The sequence below is a fragment of the Lithobates pipiens genome, unplaced genomic scaffold (assembly GCF_037356315.1).
Source record: "Lithobates pipiens isolate NorthernLeopardFrog02 unplaced genomic scaffold, aLitPip1_a1.2 Scaffold_25, whole genome shotgun sequence".
Classification (NCBI taxonomy): Eukaryota; Metazoa; Chordata; class Amphibia; order Anura; family Ranidae; genus Lithobates; species Lithobates pipiens.
Window position 1 is genome coordinate 89,336,845 of NW_027507787.1, and position 15,256 is coordinate 89,352,100.

The following is a 15,256-nucleotide window of genomic DNA, read 5'->3' on the forward strand; positions in this document are numbered from 1 at the left end:
CCAAATAATAAAAACACATGTCCCTAATAATAAAAACATGTCCCCCACATATGTCCCACTAAAATCACTTATCCCAATGATTATCTGCACACATATGTACAGTGGTGTGAAAAAGTGTTTGCCCCCTTCCTCATTTCCTGTTCCTTTGCATGTTTGTCACACTTAAGTGTTTCGGAACATCAAACCAATTTAAACAATAGTCAAGGACAACACAAGTAAACACAAAATGCAATTTGTAAATGAAGGTGTTTATTATTAAAGGTGAAAAAAAATCCAAACCATCATGGCCCTGTGTGAAAAAGTGATTGCCCCCTAAACCTAATAACTGGTTGGGCCACCCTTAGCAGCAACAACTGCAACCACGCGTTTGCGATAACGTGCAATGAGGCTTTTACAGCGTCCTGGAGGAATTTTGGCCCACTCATCTTCGCAGAATTGTCCTAATTCAGTTACATTAGAGGGTTTTCGAGCATGAACGGCCTTTTTAAGGTCATACCACAACATCTCAATAGGATTCAGGTCAGGACTTTGGCTAGGCCACTCCAAAGTCTTCATTTTGTTTTTCTTCAGCCATTCGGTGGTGGACTTGCTGGTGTGTTTAGGATCATTGTCCTGCTGCAGAACCCAAGTTCGTTTCAGCTTGAGTACACGAACAGATGGTCGGACATTCTCCTTCAGGATCTCTTGGTAGACAGCAGAATTCATAGTTCCTTTTATCACGGCAAGTCTTCCAGGTCCTGAAGCAGCAAAACAGCCCCAGACCATCACACTACCACCACCATATTTTACTGTTGGTATAATGTTCTTTTTATGAAATGCAGTGTTCCTTCTACGCCAGATATACTTGGACACACACCTTCCAAAGAGTTCCACTTTTGTCTCATCGGTCCACAGAATGTTGTCCCAAAAGTCTTGGGGATTATCAAGATGTGTTGTGGAGAAATTGAGACGAGCTTTGATGTTCTTTTTGCTCAGCAGTGGTTTTCTCCTTGGAACTCTGCCATGCAGGCCATTTTTGCCCAGTCTTTTCCTGATAGTGGAGGCATGAACGCTGACCTTAACTGAGGCAAGTGAGGCCTGCAGTTCCTTGGACGTTGTTGTGGGGTCTTTTGTGACCTCTTGGATGAGTCGTCGCTGCGCTCTTGGGGTAATTTTGGGCGGCCGGCCACTCCTGGGAAGGTTCACCACTGTTCCATGTCTTCGCCATTTGTGGATAATGGCTCTCACTGTGGTTCGCTGGATTCCCAAAGCTTTGGAAATGGCTTTATAACCCTTTCCAGACTGATAGATCTCAATTACTTTCTTTCTCAATTGTTCCTGAATTTCTTTGGGTCTTGGCATGATGTGTAGCTTTTAAGGATCTTCTGGTGGACCTTACTGTGTCAAGCAGCTCCTATTTAAGTGATGCCTTGATTGTGAACAGGTGTGGCAATAATCAGGCCTGGGTGTGGCTAGAGAAATTGAACTCAGGTGTGGACAACCACAGTTATAGTATGTTTTAACAAGGGGGGCAATCACTTTTTCACACAGGGCCATGATGGTTTTGATTTTTTTTCACCTTTAATAATAAACACCTTCATTTACAAATTGCATTTTGTGTTTACTTGTGTTGTCCTTGACTATTGTTTAAATTGGTTTGATGTTCCGAAACACTTAAGTGTGACAAACATGCAAAGGAACAGGAAATGAGGAAGGGGGCAAACACTTTTTCACACCACTGTACGTGATCACCTGCACACATATGTACATGATCATTTGCGTACATATGTCCGTGATCACACAAACCAATTATTATACACTTAACGGAATTTTTTTTACCAAAAACATGTAGTAGAATACATTTTGGCTTAAATTTATGACAAAATTTGATTTTATTGGATTTCTTTTAAAATAGAAAAAAGAAAATATTGTTTTTTTTCCAAATTTCCGCTTTTTTGCGCTTATATCGCAAAAAATAAAAAACGGAGTCGTGAATAAATACCACCAAAATAAATCTCTATTTGTGCGAACAAAATGATAACAATTTCATTTGGGTACAGTGTAGCATGACCGCGCAATTGTCACTGAAAGCGCTAGAGCGATGAAAGCTGAAAATTGGGCTGGGAAGGAAGGGGGCGAAAGTGCCCTGTATTGTAGTGGTTAATAAACCACCACTGTGCTCCACAACTTGGGTAAATACCACCACCAATAAGAAAGCTGCTTGCCAGAGGGTAAGCAAAGACAGCGTTTGCCTATACCCAGCCGTGGCCTTAAGTGTATGAAATGGGTCCCTCCAGGCAACCTCCTCCAGGTAATCAAAACACTTGGACTTAGCAATACATGTGATTCGTAGCAACATAGACCATATAAACCAAACAGAGGACCATAGCGTGATACCATAATGACAATATATTTATTAAAAACGTAGATAAACTTACAAAGTTACAGTAATAAAAAGCACTAAAAACAAACACCGGCTGGCATTCTAGGAGCCCTTCCTCCTTTGTAAACAACACGATGACATCACTGCACATCCTCCCAGATGCGTTTCGTCATACACAGACAGACATTCTCAATGTGTCCTCATCCCCATTGAGAACGTCTGTATGATGAAATGTGCCTGGGAGGGCGTGCAGTGACGTCACTGCATCGTTTACGAAGGAGGAAGGGCTCCTAGAATGTAAAAAATTAATAAATGGTGTTGCGCTACCAAACATAGATAATAATTACCACTAAAATTAAAGTGCCTAGTGCATAAATATAAAGTGAACCAGCCGGCCAGCGTTTGTTTTTAGTGCTTTTTATTTATTTTTGTGGTGGTATTCACCCAAGTTGTGGAGCACAGTGGTGGTTTATTAAGGACACTGACACAACAAGAGACTTTTCATCAAATGTATTTATATTGCTTTCAATTTTTATATGTAGCACAGTGGTGGTTCATTTCATTATAACCAGGACACTGACACTTTAAGAGACTTTTAATTTACTATATATTTTTTGTCTTTAATATTCACTTTTTGGACACTTTTTGTTACTTGTGAACTTCCTTATTCTAGTCCGGTCGTACATCATCCATCGGACTTTGGTGTGCTTGTGTGGCCAAGTCCGTTCATTCGGAAAGTCTGCCGGAATCCTGCCGAAAGTCCGTCGGGAAGACTGTCGGACCTAGTCCGTCAAAGTCCGGGCATGTGTACCTGGCATTAGACAGAAGTAGGCAGGAGGTACAATAAGTATCTGTAGGGTGGATGGTTTAGCTTAGGGTAGTTTAATGGGCTAGGTGCCTGGCCTGGGGAGTCTTTATGAAAACGTGTCCTTTTAAATATTAATATGGAACTTCCACCAAAACATTTTATGGTTGGTAAAATTGGAAGAATATGACTTTTGCCATGTTTTTACCCAGTTGGATAGATAGATAGATAGATAGATACTTACATCATAACATATATAATAATAATAGGAATAAGGATCATAGCAGTAAGTTACAAAGAAATCCACAATGTTCAATATCAGTCCAACAACAGAAAAAATGGATATTATAATGCACAAGCCCAGGGAGCCTTTTATCTGTAAGAAAATAAAGACACTTTGCTTAAAAGCTCATCTTAATCGTATTATATTTTATTTTGGGCAGAATAAACATTGTTAAAATAGTTGTTACAGAAAAAAAATTTTGTAAAATAATAAATATGTTACACGTACCTGCTCTGTGTAGTGGTATTGCACAGAGCAGCCCCTCACCTTCTCTTCTGGGCTCTTGATTTCTCTTTTGTGTTTGCTATAGCCAACAAAACACACACGTGTGTTCTGATGGTAGGGAGGGTTCACCACGGTGAGTAAATAGATACCAAACATGTCACGCTTTAAAATTGAGCATGCCTATGAAGCCGCGACAAATTATATAAATTTTACTATCCATATGTGACACTTTATAAGGCTTTGCAGGTTACCACTTTAGATTAGCACAGGAGGTCTGGTGCTATAATTACTGCCCATGAGCTGGCGTTTGCGGTGATACCTCACATGTGTGAAATAATCTCTGTTTGCGTGCACACGTGACTGACACGTGCGTTCGTGTTTGTGTGCAAGCACGAGGGGATGTGGGCACGTTATTTTTTTTAAATTATTTTTTACACTGTCGCTTTAATTTTTGTCATCACTTGTGACAGCAGTAGGCAGGTGACAGGTACTTTAAAAGACCTCAGATCCCTCATTTTTCCTTAAAAGCATTTAATCACACCAAGATCAGTGAGATCTAATGCTTTTGATTTTTAAAAATGGTGCCGTTTACATCTGGGTAACCCATAAGTGATGTGACTTCATGGCTTCCTGGTTACTATAGCATAGAGCCCAACAAAGCTGATCGGGTCTTTGCTAGGCTCTAGGAATACCTGGTGGAAGAGCAAGCTGGACAATCTCGGTGCGTTGAGAGATCCCGGTACAGCTGCGGAAGATGGCTGGAGGGGGCTGGAGGGGGGATATCCCCTTCCCGCTGTTTGTAAAAGCAATCCAACGGCTAGTTAGCTGCTAGAATTGCTCTTACAAGAGAGCTGGCCGCCAGCTCTAAAAAACGGTACTGGGATGATGCCTGCAGCTGCTGGTATAACTTTTCAAACTCCAGTGACGTACAGGTACATCGCTGGAGCTGATGCGATTAATGTACGGCCAACTTTACTCTCTTTTTTTCCCCTTTAATTCCTTAGTCCAGCTATAGGTGGATCAAAATTCAGCCATTAGAGCAGGGACTCCCCAAAATTCAATCCATCTATAACCATTTCCACTCAACAGAAGTCAATCCAGTGATCTGCTTTGGTCAAAGGGGTTGGAAATTTTTCATTTGATCAGTTGCTGCAGCAATTTGGGTCAGTGCTCTGAGATAATCACCACTGGCAGTCAAACACAAAGAACATGCTTACAGGAGGTTATAGTCTGGCCAGAATTATGCTTGACATGTGAGTATCCTTCTGCTAATAGAGATGAGTGAGATTCCACAGCAAGGAGGAGCAGATACAGGTAATATACTGGGGTGACCTCAGATTTGGGGTTTCATGGAAATATACTATATGGGGCCAGAGTCTGATTCAACAGACCCATTCCAGAGCCACCATCAATGTCAGTTTTAAATGGGTTGATTTTTAGCATGCTTTATGACCATAAAAGCAATCAGAACTCCATTGTGTATATAGCGTCCACTTACCAGACACATGGAAGGCTTGGACACAGCTGCCACTGACAAAGAGCCTGCAATGATGTTCTGCAAAATATAAGCAAAATGGACTTTAACTGTAAAACATGGTGGATGTGTGGTTTTAGGCTTTGCTATGTGAGTGGAATTGTGGCTCAACATGTATTGTGTTCATAATGAAGGTATTGAACAAGTATACTGCTCAAACGTCATGATTTCACCAGCTGTGTGCTAGTAGATGGATAGACAGCTAATATTTTTAGAAGGTCAGCAACTGCAGCTTACTTTTTCACCCAGCAAGGGCTTTAGAAACAAAAATAATGCTGGAGTCTGGCTATTAAAGCAGTACAGTCAAAGCTTCTTTGGCTGTACTTCTCCTATGGATCACAGGGGTGCAGTTAGTTTTGTACTCCTGTGACCCGGTTTTAGCAGAGAGCGGGCTGAAGTTGGTTCACTTACTGCTACTTACCATAGCGAACCACTGAAAGCCTGAGCCGGATGCTCCCACCCCCTCCATAGCCTCCAGTGAGCACGGGGGGGGAGGGGGGGCAGAGCAAAGAGCAGTGACAGCCGTTCTCTGCTCGGGAATAGACACAGAGATTACCACTCCAACCTCCCAGATCCACAATAAAGTGCTCGCCCTAATGGAATTTTTGGTATACGTAATATGCCTAGTGGTGTGAGCACTGGCTTTTCCTTTGGATGCTTGTATTTATATGGACATTATGATATTTACATATTTTTAATTAAATTTATTATGGATTTCATTAGCACATTTTTGGGATCTGTTCAAATTTACAGGTGACATGACAATATGCATGGATGCTATATATGTTATTATTTGTTCATTTTTATACACTTCCAATAACGATAGTGAGGTATGCATAGTTGTGGCAATTTTTTCAACAGATTATGTCAGATAATATACTTTTGATATTGAAGCTGTTATTTTGTACTAGATCCAGGGTTTAAGTATTTATCATGTTTTTCTTCCCGTGGGATTATAGATTCACACACTGAGCATGGCTGACAAGTACAAGTATTAGCCACCCTTTTGTTGCTCAGGTGTGTTCCATTCTGCTAAGGGAAGTATTTTGAAGCATGCTCATGGGATTGAGACTGCTGTTTTTGATTGGTCGTTTAGCCTATAGGTTTGTCTAAATGCTTCAATACTGTATTATACCCATGAAAACGCTTCTTTTCTTTAGCTATGAATAAGCGCCATGATGGGGCACGAAACACGTTAACCATTTGTTTTTTGATTTTAATCGTTTGCCAATAAAGATGCCTTTTTTGATGTGCGGCCATCCAGGAATTATTTTTCTTCTCTGCTCGGGAAGCTGTGAGAACAGAGTGATTGAGGCGGTGTTCGATCACTCGGTTCTCAGTGTAGAGGCACCTGGGGGACTGATGCTATATCCACCTAGGTAAGTATGAATCCCCAAAAAAAAACAAAAAAAAACACATACATATTTTTTAATCTCTTCAACCTTGTTGTTTAAAAAACAGCAGCATACACTAATAACAGCAGCACGAGCTATCATTTTAAACAATAAAGTCAAAGAGGATCACAGTCAGACTCCAGTGTTTTTTACTTTCTTAAACTGGATTGTGGGTGGGCAGGGATCCCAGCTGTTGAGTCTGCATTCTATAGGCTGCATAGGTGGAAATGTAGAGTTCTGTTTCTCTGTTCTGAAAGAGTTTACGTTAAATAGCTTTCCACCCAAAAATCATCTTTAGTCTATGTGGGTGTACATTTATATACTTGGAGATCAGATGCTCCTCAGGGGAGGAGCTTGGGGTGTATGGCAGCTCCTATGGCATGATGTCTGATGTGTGTGGTAGCTTCTCAGAGACAGCACCTGATATGTATTGTTTTGAAGTTCATGTAAATTATTGGCACCTTACAAGTTAAGAGAATAGCATGTTGATTTCTTACAAATAGTATAAATATTTTTTTGTTCACTTACAAAAATAGCTCCCCAGAATGAAATTCCACTGTAAATTGCAGTTGCGGATAATGTGTAAAATAGGCCAAAACCCATGCCAATGTGTGCGATGCCCACAAGGATCAGGATAGTCTAAAATCAAAACAATGAAATGGTTATTTTCCATGCTGACTACAACTAGTTCTCTCAAAAATGATGCTAATGGATAATGAATGCATATTCATCCAGTAGCATGTGACACTGAACAGACAATGCAGTTGTAAACCACTTGTTCTCTTGGGGAGCCCATAAAGCCTTTTTAGTCATGTCCAACTGTGACTGATCAGGTGATCTTAGTGTATGCAGATCTTCCTACTTAGCTGTGAATTTAAAAAAATGATGGCAAATAATGTGTGGGCGGGGTCACCCATGCATGTGGGTTAATGCTTCACCTGAAGGTGTGTCACCAATACCCCAGGACCAGGCGGAGGACAAGGTCATGTGAGGGATCAAACCTTAAAGTGGATGTAAACCCACTCTCATCAATTCTAACCTAGTGCCATAGTGGTGATCTATAAGGATATACAGGCCTCCTGCATGTATCCTCACCTGTCAAATGTCCCCCCTTTAGCTGTTTGAAACCCCAAAAAAGTCCAGATTCAGTGGGCGGGTCTGTTGTTTGGCGCTCGGTGGGCGGAGTCATGATGTCAGCAGACTCCCCGCCCACCTCTACACTCCCCTTGACCAGAGCGTGCAGGATATGCAGAGTAGGGATGGCCGAATGGTTCGCCCGGCGGTCGTTTTGCGGTGAATTTCGGCTGTTCACCATCCGCCCGATCGGCGGACCATTGCCGCCGTTCGCCTGGCGGACTTCCGTGTTTACTGTGTAAAAGAACTTTGACCTATGATGACACATCCATCATGGGGTACAGGACAACCAATTGAGACATTACAGCACATGGACACTTGGACATTCCCCCTAACTTATAAATAGACCCGATCCGGCAGCCATTTTACATTCTTTCTTCTGTCACTATAGGGAGAGGTTGCTGTGTGGAGCAGGGAGAGTGTGCAGTGACCCAAATCGCCAGCTATTTGGTCCACAAAAGTTCTTTTCAGGACTGGTATAGGTGTTAGGTGTAGTTCAGGATATAGGTTTGAGGCACTGCTGTGCTACTGATTGTTGCAGCAGCCTGTCTTTTGTCAGTGTAGAGAGAGGGACCGGACGCTGTGTGCTGCAGGGACAGTCAGTTTAATCATTAGCTGTTACTATTAGGTCCAAAAAAGTGCTATTCAAGTTATTGTTCCAGCAGCCTGTGTTTTGTCAGTTTAAATAGGGACAGGCAGGAAGTTGTGTGTGAGGCAGTGAGGGACAGTCAGTTTAATCAGTAGCTGTTACTATTAGGTCCACAAAGGTTCTTTTCAGGACTGGTATGGTAATAGGCTTGTACACGTATAATATTCTTTCTTCCAAATATAGAAAGAATATTATACTTGACTGCTGCCCTTCTGCTGCAGTAGTCCTTTATCAGTATAGGGACAGAGGTACAGTCTGCTAATCATTCACAATCTACTAGTTGCACAAAGGTCCTTATAAGGACTGGTAAGGTATAGGGTACTACAGTACATAGGGTTGAGTGAGATACAGTCTGCTATTCCTTAACCACTTCAGCCCCGGACCAATTTTCAGCCTAAGGACCAGAGGTCTTTTTACAATTTCGCACTGCACTGCTTTAACTGGTAATTGCGGTCATGCAATGTTGTACCCAAACAAAATTTGCGTCCTTTTCTTCCCACAAATAGAGCTTTCTTTTGATGGTATTTGATTGTCTCTTTTTGAGAAAAAAATATATTTTCTACATTTTGTTATAAGAAAAATCAAATAAACTCAATTTTAGTCATACATTTAGGGCAAAATTTATTCAGCCACATGTCTTTAGTAAAAAAAAATGTCAATAAGCGTATATTTATTGGTTTGCGCAAAAGTTATAGCGTCTACAAACTAGAGTACATTTTCTGGAATTTACACAGCTTTTAATTTACGACTGCCTATCTCATTACTTGAGGTGCTAAAATGGCAGGGCAGTACAAACCCCCCCCCCCAAATGACCCCATTTTGGAAAGTAGACACCCCAAGGAAATTGCTGAGGGGCATGTTGAGCCCATTGAATATTTTTTTTTTTTGTCCCAAGTGATTGAATAATGACACACAAAAAAAAAAGTTTACAAAAAGTTGTCAATAAATGATATATTGCTCACACATGCCATAGTTATATGTGGAATTGCACCCCAAAATATATTCTGCTGCTTCTCCTGAGTACGGGGATACCACATATGTGGGACTTTTTGGGAGTCTAGCCGCATACGGCACCCCGAAATCCAATCACTGCCTTCAGGATTTCTAATGGTGCAAATTTTTGATTTCACTCCTCACTACCTATCACAGTTTTGAAGGCCATAAAATGCCAAAATAACACAAACCCCCCCCCCCCCCAAATGACCCCATTTTGGAAAGTAGACACCCCAAGCTATTTACTGAGAGGCATGTTGAGTCCATGAAATATTTTATATTTTGCCACAAGTTGCAGGAATATTACAATTTTTTATTTTTTGCACAAAGTTGTCACTAAATGATATATTGCTCACACATGCTATGGGCATAAGTCAAATTACACCCCAAAATAAATTCTGCTGCTTCTCCCGAGTATGGGGATACCACATGTGGGGGACTTTTTTGGAGCCTAGCCGCGTACGGGGCCCTGAAAACCAAGCACTGCCTTCCGGATTTAAATATAAAACGCTACCAAAAAAAACTGTTAGCAATCGCAGGGATCAGGCCTAACTCTGCGATCGCTGCAGTTATGTGTTTAGTGTTTTTTAAGTGACAGTGATCGATCGATACTGCACTTGGGTGGGCTGGGCGGAGGGGCAAAACGCAGGTGCTAGCAGGTATCTGGGCTGATCCTGCTAACAATGCGTTTTTTTGGAACCCTAAACTGCTGGGGATGCTAGTATAAATCTGATCAGATCAGATATTGATCTGTTCAGATTCTATACCACTACGGGAGGTTTATGCTTTGCGCGTGGGTGTTAGCGGTACTGGCACTAACCTAGCGCTGCCTGGGGCGACGCAGACCCTGACCCTAAAACCTAATTGATATCACCCACCGGGTGATCAGGGGGTTAAACCTTTATTGGGTAATAAATGGCGGGTGCCCTGATGCTATAAAAAGCAAACTAACCAGAGTCACCCGTAACACTTATACGGTGATCACTGGTGAAAGGGTTAACTAGGGGCAATCAGGGGGTTCAAATTTTTATTAGGTAGTATAAGGGGGACCCTGGCGCTATATAAAAACCTGACGGGGAACCTAAATAACTAACTGGCTAACCAGCGTCACCAGTGACACTTATACGGTGATCGTTGGTGAAAGGGTTAACTAGGGGCAATCAGGGGGTTAAAACCATTATTGGGTAGTATATGGGGGTACCTAGCGCTATAAAAACCTGGTGGTGAACCTAAAAAAATAACTAGCTACCTAGCGACACTAGTGACACTAATGCAGCGATCAGAAAAATGATTGCTTAGTGATACTGGCAAAAGGGGGTGAAAGGGTTAACTAGGGGCAATCAGGGTGTTAAAACAGTTATTGGGTAGTATATGGGGGTACCTAGCGCTATAAAAACCTGGCGGTGAACCTAAAAAAGTAACTAGCTACTTAGCGGGACCAGTGACACTAATGCAGCGATTAGAAAAATGATCGCTTAGTGACACTGACAAAAGGGGTGAAAGGGTTAACTAGGGGCAATCAGGGGGTTAAAACCATTATTGGGTATTATATCGGGGTACCTAGTGCTATAAAAACCTGTCAGTGAACCTAAAAAAATAACTAGCTACCTAGCGACACTAGCGACACTAATGCAGTGATCAGAAAAATGATCGCTTAGTGACACTGGCAAAAGGGGGTGAAAGGGTTAACTCTAGGGGCAATCAGGGGGTTAAACCTTTATTGGGGGGTGGTAGGGGGCTACCCTGGACCTAACACTAACTGCCCTGACAGTTTTTACTGTCACAACTGACACTGAATGCAGTGATCAGTAAATAAATGATCACTGCATTCAGTGACACTGTGACTGGGGGGAGGGGGGCCAGGGGGATCGGGGGGCGATCGGGGGGGGGGGGGGGGTTGTGTGCCTATGTGTGCCTATGTGTTAGTATAGTGTTGGTGCACACTTACTGTGTCAATAAGACCGCCCCGAGGAGAATGACATCACTTCCTCCCTGCCTGTGTTTACTATACACAGTGGGAGGAAGCTTTTCATTCGCCAGGAGCGATCGAGAGGGGGTGGCCAGAAACCAACGGCCATCCCCTCATCCCGGATCGCTCCTGCAGGACTGGTATAGGTCCACAATATATAGGGTTGAGGTGCACTACTGCTGACTGCTGCCCTATACCGCAGCAGTCCTTTATCAGTATAGGGACTGAGAGTTTTGTCACAGGGTCATTTAAAAAATGACAGGCAGAGGAAGAGGCAGGCCCTTTCACAGGGGTGGTAGGGGTAGGGCAGGAGCAACAGGCTTGAGCCAAAGTGGGAAGTTGCAGAAGGTGCGTTCAATTACTTTAAAGGACGCACCAGACTTGGTTGAGTGGCTCACTCAGCCTTACTCTTCTGCACCCTTCTCATCCTCTCGATCTGCACCCTCTTCTTCACTCTCTGCTATGTGCACCCCCAAAGACACTACCACCAACAACACCACCACCACCACCACCACCACATACCTTCCGCTTGAGTCACAGGAATTATTTTCCGATCCATATCAAGACATTTCTGATGCGCAGCCACTCTTGGTATTGGATCAGGAAGAGGAGGTAGCAACAACCGCCACTCAGCAGTCTGACGACAGTACCCAGATCAGCCCAAGGAGGAGGTTGGTCCCCGGTGTTGCTGCCTACTCCGAGATCTCTACTTATAGCGGTGGGGAAGGTGACGTCGATGATGACGTGTCTAGTGATGTCACGTGGGTGCCCACAAGAGAGGAAGAGGAGGGGAGTTCAGAGGGAGATATGGATCAGCAGATGGGGAGGAGAAGCAGGAATAACTTACATTGCACAGGAGGTACAAAGCAGACTGCTAATGTATCAGGAGCGAGTCATCAACCATGTACGGTCACATCTGGCGCTCCCAGGATGCAGGCACATGGCTCCGCAGTGTGGGCTTTTTTTAACGTGCCGCTGCTGACAATAGCGTTGCCATCTGCAATCTTTGCAGTCAACGCATTAGTCGCGGTAAGCCCAACACTCACCTAGGGACAACCGCCTTAAGAAGGCACATGAGCAGCCATCACCGAGCTCAGTGGGAGCAACGGAACACACAAAGCCACACTCCAGGCTCTCACCGTCCAGCCTCGTCTTCTACTTCTCCTTCTCCTATCTCCTCATAATTGTCCACCATTCCACCTTCCATCACGCCAAGCTCACGTTTTTCTGCAAAAAGGCAGGCTTCCGTGGGCCTAATGTTTGAGCGTAAAAAAATGATGACGCCGGATAACCCTCTTGCCCAATGGTTGATGGCTGGCTTGTAGTGATGGACGAACTTCCGACGGGACGTTTCGCGAACGCGAAACGCGAACGGGCACAAACGTTCGCGAAAACGACCGTTCGCCGCGGGCTCCATTGACTTCAATGGGAGGCGAATTTCGCAAACCTTTAGGTCGAATTTGCGGCCACGGGGTAATTATTAGGGGGTAGCACGTAGTCCCACCACCTGGACAATAGCATAATACATGTATGAGGTGAATTTGGGATCGATAACTACAAGCATTTTTTTTTTATTTGGGAAATTGTTCTGACAATTCAGGACTATGGAGCTAATGAAGGCAATGGAGGAGAGGGAAGGTCAGGGACCAGGGTAGGCAAACAAGAGGGTGCAGGAGATACAGAGCACTGACAGCAGCACCGTAATACAGAGCACTGACATCAGCACCGTGACATACAGCGCTGACAGCAGCTCCGTGACATACAGCGCTGACAGCAGCTCCGTGACATACAGCGCTGACAGCAGCTCCGTGACATACAGCGCTGACAGCAGCTCCGTGACATACAGCGCTGACAGCAGCTCCGTGACATACAGCGCTGACAGCAGCACCGTGACATACAGCGCTGACAGCAGCTCCGTGACATACAGCGCTGACAGCAGCTCCGTGACATACAGCGCTGACAGCAGCTCCGTGACATACAGCACTGACAGCAGCTCCGTGACATACAGCGCTGACAGCAGCTCCGTGACATACAGCGCTGACAGCAGCACCGTGACATACAGCGCTGACAGCAGCTCCGTGACATACAGCGCTGACAGCAGCTCCGTGACATACAGCGCTGACAGCAGCTCCGTGACATACAGCACTGACAGCAGCTCCGTGACATACAGCGCTGACAGCAGCTCCGTGACATACAGCGCTGACAGCAGCACCGTGACATACAGCGCTGACAGCAGCTCCGTGACATACAGCGCTGACAGCAGCACCGTGACATACAGCGCTGACAGCAGCTCCGTGACATACAGCGCTGACAGCAGCTCCGTGACATACAGCGCTGACAGCAGCACCGTGACATACAGCGCTGACAGCAGCTCCGTGACATACAGCGCTGACAGCAGCTCCGTGACATACAGCGCTGACAGCAGCTCCGTGACATACAGCGCTGACAGCAGCTCCGTGACATACAGCGCTGACAGCAGCTCCGTGACATACAGCGCTGACAGCAGCACCGTGACATACAGCGCTGACAGCAGCTCCGTGACATACAGCGCTGACAGCAGCTCCGTGACATACAGCGCTGACAGCAGCTCCGTGACATACAGCGCTGACAGCAGCTCCGTGACATACAGCGCTGACAGCAGCTCCGTGACATACAGCGCTGACAGCAGCTCCGTGACATACAGCGCTGACAGCAGCACCGTAAGCAGCCCCAGGAGGAAGTCAGCACAGCACAGGGATGGTGTGATCCCCTCATAATAAGAACCCCCAGGAGGAAGTCAGCACAGCACAGGGATGGTGTGATCCCCTCATAATAAGAACCCCCAGGAGGAAGTCAGCACAGCACAGGGATGGTGTGATCCCCTCATAATAAGAACCCCCAGGAGGAAGTCAGCACAGCACAGGGATGGTGGGAGCCCCTCATAATAAGAACACCCAGGAGGAAGTCAGCACAGCACAGGGATGGTGGGAACCCCTCATAATAAGCAGCCCCAGTAGAAATATGACACCGCTCAACCTCTTCAAAGAGGAGGGTAGGGGCATATAGTACGGTGTGCTTTTTTGGGTCAGGGAAGTGAGCCAAATGAATTAAGAAGGTCTGTGTGCTTGATTCCAAAAATTGTTTATAGACATATACATGGTCTACTGATCACATGTGTTGAATTCCTCCGAGATCCATGCCTCATTCATTTTTAGAAATGTGAGGTAGTTAACACTGTGGTGAGCTAGGCGAGTACGCTTATCGGTCACAATCCCCCCTGCTGCGCTGAACGTCCTTTCGGACAGGACACTGGATGAGGGGCAAGCCAACAGTTCGATTGCAAATTGGGCAAGCTCTGGCCAGAGGTCAAGCCTGCCCACCCAGTAGTCTAGGGGTTCATCACTCCTCAGAGCGTCCACATCGGCCGTTAACCCAATGTAGTCGGACACCTGACGGTCTAGGCGTTCCCTGATGCTGGATCCGGATGACACCTGTCGATGGGTCGGCTGAAAGAATGACCTCATATCCGAAGTCACCAACACATCTTCAAACCGGCCTCTTCTTGCAGGCGCTGTTGGATTGGTACCCGCAAATCCTTCTCTGGGAGTGGAAATTGCTCCTCTGCCAGCGCACGCAAAAGCAGAATGCAGCATTTCTCGAAGCAAGGCCTGGAAGTGCTGCATTCTGACAGCCCTCTGCGACGGCGGTAACATTTCCGCCATTTTGTGTTTGTACCGGGGGTCTAAGTACGTTGCCACCCAGTACTGGTCCTTGACCCTCATGCTTTTTATACGGGGGTCCCTATTAAAACACTGGAGCATGAAGGCCCCCATTTGCACTAAAGTGGAAGCGGTGTGGTGGCCTGGCTCCTGCTCATCATCCAGGATAATGTCGTCCTCTTCATTCTCCTCTCCCCATCCTCGCACAAC

The 15,256-nt window shown here is 45.0% G+C and overlaps 1 protein-coding gene across 2 annotated transcripts in view; it reads right to left on the reverse strand.

Annotated features, from left to right (window-relative positions):
• LOC143930375 (membrane-spanning 4-domains subfamily A member 8-like) overlaps positions 1 to 15,256 on the reverse strand; it is a 99,885-nt gene that overhangs the window by 20,550 nt on the left and 64,079 nt on the right. For both annotated transcript variants that reach the window (XM_077454654.1, XM_077454655.1), the window contains exons 3-5: positions 7,132 to 7,242; positions 5,174 to 5,230; positions 3,412 to 3,543 (exon numbers count right to left, since the gene is read on the reverse strand). In XM_077454654.1, coding sequence (XP_077310780.1) covers positions 3,412 to 3,543; positions 5,174 to 5,230; positions 7,132 to 7,242 — 300 coding nt within the window. The remainder of the gene's footprint in view (positions 1 to 3,411; positions 3,544 to 5,173; positions 5,231 to 7,131; positions 7,243 to 15,256) is intronic.